The following is a 6,000-nucleotide window of genomic DNA, read 5'->3' on the forward strand; positions in this document are numbered from 1 at the left end:
AGTGCAAATAAACGAATTGAACTTCAATAGAGATAGAGAGAGGAGAGGATAGTCAACATGGAATGGCGGAGTTTCGTCCCCAAACGCATTGGCCCCATAGACAATCGCCCCTTTCAGTAATCCTTTATTATTACTTCCCCAAGGTACAACTCCAGATGGTCCTCTTTTCGGAGACTCTATATCAAGATGCTCTCCGAAGTGAGGCCCTCTAGGCACTTGTAAACTTACAAGGGATGTCGAAAAGTAGATGCCCAAAAGCATTCACCCCCAAAAGGTTTGATCAAAACGCCTTGCACAAAATCAGCCAAAATCAGCAGTGAAATCATGGAAATCCGTACAGCAATGCTACGTGGCAGCCACCCTGCACAATTTACGGATATCAGCCCAAAGTCCAAGCTTTTGACCTTTTAGGTTTTAGGCCCCTCGGCCGGTCCTCCATAAGTTTAATAGGGTTAGGTTTTTATTAAAAACCATAACCCTTTCTGTTTAGGCCCCTCGGCCACGCTTTTTGGACCATTTCTTTGTAGCTGGGCACGCCACATCGTCACTTTTTCACACACATACGAGAGAGAGAGAGAGAGAGAGAGAGAGAGAGAGAGAGAGAGAGAGAGAGAGAGAGAGAGAGAGAGAGAGAGAGAGAGAGATGAAAATGAAATGAAATGATATATTAACGTCTTCAAAAGGCCAAAATGACCTATGAGACCAAGCCGTTACAACATAGTGAATCTGATACCTTGTCCGGGATAAAAAAGAACTGAAACAAAATACAATGTGTAGTACAATGAAAGAAGGGGGGAAGATCCTTCCGCATCTGCACTCTGGACGTCGAGAGAGTATGGCTCGAATCCTCTGCTGTAGTCTCCGTCGATGTCGTGTAGCTCCTCTCCTCAATCGCGGGCGTCTAGATCTCCCTAGCTCCAATGCTCGGTCTATGAGAATGCCAGTAGCGGTAGTATGAGTGCGGGCAGCGCTCAGCAATGGTGTCTGCTCATCTGGCTGCTCCCCTGGGGGTCCAATATCTAGTGTAAAGAAACCTGTAATCTGTCTCTAGGACCATCTCTCTCCAGCTCTCCTCAGTAAAGTGTCTCTGTGCCTGTGTAATTCAAGTAGATACAGTTTAAGACATCTCTGATCCTCATAGCTCATGACCCTAGATAGAGGCCCAAAACTCTCCCTGAATAGACAATGAAAACGGCCTCGTATCTCATAGTACACTGTGCAATGACTGCAAGATGGGCGATGGCTATGAGTCAATATCAGAGGGGCTGCCCTGCATGCCCGCCCAACTTGTGCTCATGAAAAACGACCTGTAGTGATTTTTTATTGGCTAAAATCACAAAATCTGGCTAGATTTCAAGCTCATTTTGAAGAAATTTGCCACATCAGTGTAAAAATGGGAAAATCCTTCATATTTCGACACAAAAAATGGGAGGATTTCATGTGTCCCCTTTTTTCCACTGGCTGAAAAGATCTTGGGGTGAGTGCACTTACCAGAGTTCCAGCCATTTGCAAAAGTGAACACTGGAAGGTCGACAATAGGCTCGATCTCCACCACTCAAGAGTTGGGGGACTCTACCCCATGGCCAAAGCCGACTTGTTGAGAGGGAGAGAGGAGAAACCATTCTAGCATGTCCCAGTGTGACATCAAAAGGCTGGCTTCATTTGGAAAAGGAAGCTAGGTGTCCGTCCTAGTGTGATAGGGGTCTCCCCGGCAATTGTATTCTGTTTATATCAGTACAACAAGTCGAGAAGTGAAGGTGAAGGTGTACTTCACATAGGCCTGCCCACACACTAAACCTGCCAAAGCCGACTTGTTGAGAGGGAGAGAGGAGAAACCATTCTAGCATGTCCCAGTGTGACATCAAAAGGCTGGCTTCATTTGGAAAAGGAAGCTAGGCGTCCGTCCTAGTGTGATAGGGGTCTCCCCGGCAATTGTATTCTGTTTATATCAGTACAACAAGTCGAGAAGTGAAGGTGAAGGTGTACTTCACATAGGCCTGCCCACACACTAAACCTGCCAGAGCCACTCCTAAGGCACATATTTAAAGGTTCAGGTGAAAAGTGGTGAGGCCCACAAGATAGCAGCTCCTAAAAGCTCTCAATAATAGGTGCCTGTTGACATGCCACGTGGCCTGCAATTTGCGGCGCGTTTTGCGGTGCTTTGAACAGACAGCCACATCATCACCGATCGGACTGCCATGTCATCATTCGTTGCGATCTCTCTTTTTACTGACTTTAGCCGGACTCCGGAGTTAGCCATGTCATCACTTTTGTGACAAAGAGGAACAACCGATTGAGGCAGAAAGGTGCTCGAAGATCAGAGGCAGCAACAGCTAGAGGAGAGAAGCAAAGAAAAGGAGGCACAGCCAATTGAGGGAGGCAAAGGCTCGTCCGGTTACACAAGTTTACAGGCGCAAGGCTGCCCTTTTGTCTGGGTCCACCTTCAGGTTTTTCTTATCGTTCTGTTTCCACCTGTTTCCTGAGGGCCTGAGAAGGCTATATTGCTCTAGCTGTAGGCATGACACAGTATGGGGAAATTTTCCACCTCTTCGATTTGAGAAAAATGTTAAAGTTAGGAGGTTGAGACTGAAAGCAAGAATAACCTTGGTGTTTTTTATTGTAACTTATTTGAGGATTTTGAAGGTTGCACCTCTGTGGTGATCGGCACTTAAAAAGTACTCTAAGGTAAGTCTATCATATTTATAGCTGATTTTCTGGGTGGATTTGTAGGAACTTGTAGCCCTTGGTGAAGCAGTTGGAAGTCACAGCAGGGGTTTGAAACCTGATGTCATTGCTGCACTGCCCTACTCACAATATGCGCAAGATGACCACTCATGCACAAGTTTCGAAGATCCGTAAGCTGGCCATTTTTTTATTGCATCTATGGATCGTTGCAAGCAACAAAATCTTTCTTCTCAGTTTTCATTCTTACAAACCATTGTTTGTTTGTGCAGATGTGTTATTTGTAGGTTTGAGTATGAGGAAGGCGATTGTTTGTCAACCTTGCCATGTAAGCACCACTATCATACAGAATGTATCAAGAACTGGCTTCAAATCAACAAGGTAGGCAAATGTCTGGGCTTTTTTTTCTGACCACCAGTGTGTTCCACTTACTATTTGGAAGTTAAGGTTGCATGATGTCAATATTTCAAGATTGTGTTAATTTTTTTGTGTATTATTTTGTCCTGGTGTGTATGCTGTAGAATCTCTATAATTCATACTAGGGCTAAAAATCTGCTCTTTTTACTTACTCTGAGTAGATTTGAGTTAAAGAAACTCAGGAATGAAGTTTTGCAGGTTTTCTCTTTTTTCATAGGTTTTTGTGTCTCTTGATTTTTTGTTTTGTGCTAGTGTTTTACCCCTCCTTAAATTTCATAAATTCAAAGTTTTCAAAACTTATGAAGGTAGATATAAGTTCCGCACAATGTTGTCTAGGATGTGGCTCTTGCGGTAACTCACTCGTTAATTTGGAAAGTAAATGCTGATGAAGGAAAGCACAACTCTAGCCATTTAAAAATAGATCAGATCTTTAGTGCTGGATAACAAATTGCGTTTCCCATGTGCCTACACTTTTATGCTTACCACTTCGGAAAATAAACATTGATGAAGACCTAGCCATCTTAAAGTAGAGCCATTCTTTTGTGCTGGATAACCACTAGTCTTACTCTCATGTGCCTTCCATTGAACAGGAACACTTCGTTGTTTGTATCTTTCCCGTATTTATTTGTGGTTTGGATCAAGCCATGGACACCACTCAGATGAGGTAGTATATCACCTGTAAAATATAGCAAATATTCTGTCTTGGATGACCATGTGTTTTGCTGTAGTGAGCCTTCCGCTAAAGAAACGTATGATGATTAAGCAGAGTGTCATCTGCATTCCATTCAAATTTTATACCAAATGTTGGTTTTGTAAAAGCAGACATGGTGGCTAGACTTGCTAACCAAGCAGATTGTGGTTATTGGCTAAACATAGAATAGCAGTACACATCTGATGCATGCAGGCTACTGATAAAGTAGAGATGGAAATGTCTTGTTTTTACTTATTCGAGAGCTCTCTCAATGGGCCGATTTGTTTTTGTAAGTCATTGTGGTCATGTTTCTGGATTTTAATACTAATCAATTATCAATGTTAGGGTGTCATCTTTTAAGCAGGTTGACTATCTTGATACCTTGCTTTTGTGGAGTTTTTCGTGTCGTATATTGCTTGTATCTCTAGTTTTCATACTAAAGGTATCTTGTGGTTATAATATCTCACCTTCTATTTGGTCGCTCTTTGCAGTCTTGTCCTATATGTAGTGCTGAAGTTCCTTCATGACAGAGAAACTCCTGAAACATCAGTCTGTACTGGCATTTCGGAAGGCAAGCTACAATTTTAGCACTGTTTTCCAGAAAGCTGTTTAAGCATTTCAAGTTGCAAGCTAATTCACTGCCATTCTCCAACATGGTTCAATTTGTACATAGATGCTGTCTGGCATCAATGCAGCTGTATGGAAGCTTTATTTGATAATCAAACAATTTTTATTGAGCCCATTCTTTATCGAGTTATGGTATTTTGATGTGATTTATGCAGAATGGATGGATGTCTTGTATTTTGGATGTTCTCCAGTTTCTTGATCTCATCTCGTATGAGGGAAATAACTGCAAATGAATCTGGATTATGTGCAAAAGAGAGCACGCCAGGCATCCATTGCCAGGATTGCGAAAGGATCCTAAGCATCATGCTCAACAGGTCCCTGGCCCCTTGGTGTGATATATATTCTGAACCTTCAAGAAGCTTCAGGAGGCCACATCGAAGTGCAATTGTAGCACTGCAATGCTCTTCAAGATGTCAGCTTGTCCGTTCAGTCTGCCTCTGAGTGATACCCTCTAGTGTAGGGCCATGCCATATATCTTATTATTATAGTTTTGTATGTAGCGCTTTAGTTGCCTCATATATAACTGGCATCACTTCATAGACATGCACTACTATTTTTATGACAATATTAAATGCAAATTATGTTGCTGGTAGGAAATGAAAAACTATTACAAAAGCACTACCAATAAGTTAGGCCCATGTGTCAGGGACAAATGGAAACTCTTTTTGGTAGTATGCAGTGCAAGCATGCCATGTACTTGCGGGTGAGTTTGTCAGGAAACATTTTTTGGTTTGTGGGGCTTTTGGCTGGAGCTGTTGATGCATCTCTTCTAGACAAAAAGAAAGCTGGATTTGGGCATCATCTCTAAAGCTCAAAGGATTGGGTCCTAAGATGGCCGTTCTGGTTATCTGAGCTTTGAATTTTGCTCATGATTGAGGAAAGTGAAGTAAAGAAAACCAATCAACCATATACGTAATGACAGATCAAACAGGATGAGAATGGCAAGTTCATCATGCTGCAATTTCGAAAGACTTATGCAAGGTAGGCTGTATCACATGGACAGCTACTGTTCGTGCTTTTTGTGGAAACGTTGTTTTGTGAATCTTGCAGAACAACTGTAAACAGCAGTTGGCAGCAAGCATTAGCAATGTGGGGAGCTTGTGAGACAGGCATAAATGCATGCTATATGGTATACGTATTGGGGAGGCATGATTTGGGCCGAGCAAATGAGTGAGCTTTTGTTTGTGCTTGTTGTGCTTTTGCAGTAAAAGTATCCGAACGGTCACAATTAAGAGCAACCTGAAGAGCTTGTGGGTTGGAGAACGCATGATTGCATGTGATATAGTATATATAATGTGTAGGGATGATACAGGCAGATTAGATGAAGTCTTCCTCCTTATCACAGTTGAGTGGTTATAATTCAGCATCAAATTAACATTAAATGTTGCATTATAAACTTGAAAGGTTCAAGTTTTTCAGCTGATCATCTTGTAGAACATCTTTCGAAAGCTGATAAAGTTAGTCTTGCTCTTTAGCTTCAACATCTACAGACGCCGCCCCAAACCAACCCACACCCCCCCCCCCCCCCCCCCCCCCCCCCCCCCGGTCTTTCACACCACCCCACCCTCTCGAGCACCAGTATA

The 6,000-nt window shown here is 42.6% G+C and overlaps 1 protein-coding gene across 2 annotated transcripts in view; it reads left to right on the forward strand.

Annotated features, from left to right (window-relative positions):
- The window catches only part of LOC147451097 (E3 ubiquitin ligase BIG BROTHER-related-like), a 62,286-nt gene extending 56,560 nt beyond the window's left edge, over nt 1–5,726 (forward strand). The window contains exons 6-9 of one of the 2 annotated variants that reach the window (XM_086520058.1): nt 2,731–2,855; nt 2,955–3,063; nt 4,282–4,361; nt 4,573–5,726. In XM_086520058.1, coding sequence (XP_086376184.1) covers nt 2,731–2,855; nt 2,955–3,063; nt 4,282–4,317 — 270 coding nt within the window. In that variant the 3' untranslated portion in view covers nt 4,318–4,361; nt 4,573–5,726. Of the gene's footprint in view, nt 1–2,730; nt 2,856–2,954; nt 3,064–4,281; nt 4,533–4,572 lie in introns of those variants that run through there. The other variant, XM_086520057.1, reaches the window with a different exon arrangement.
- The last annotated feature ends 274 nt before the right edge of the window (nt 5,727–6,000 follow it).

The sequence above is a fragment of the Adiantum capillus-veneris genome, chromosome 9, assembly GCF_014529385.1.
Source record: "Adiantum capillus-veneris isolate H3 chromosome 9, ASM1452938v2, whole genome shotgun sequence".
NCBI classification, from domain to species: Eukaryota; Viridiplantae; Streptophyta; class Polypodiopsida; order Polypodiales; family Pteridaceae; genus Adiantum; species Adiantum capillus-veneris.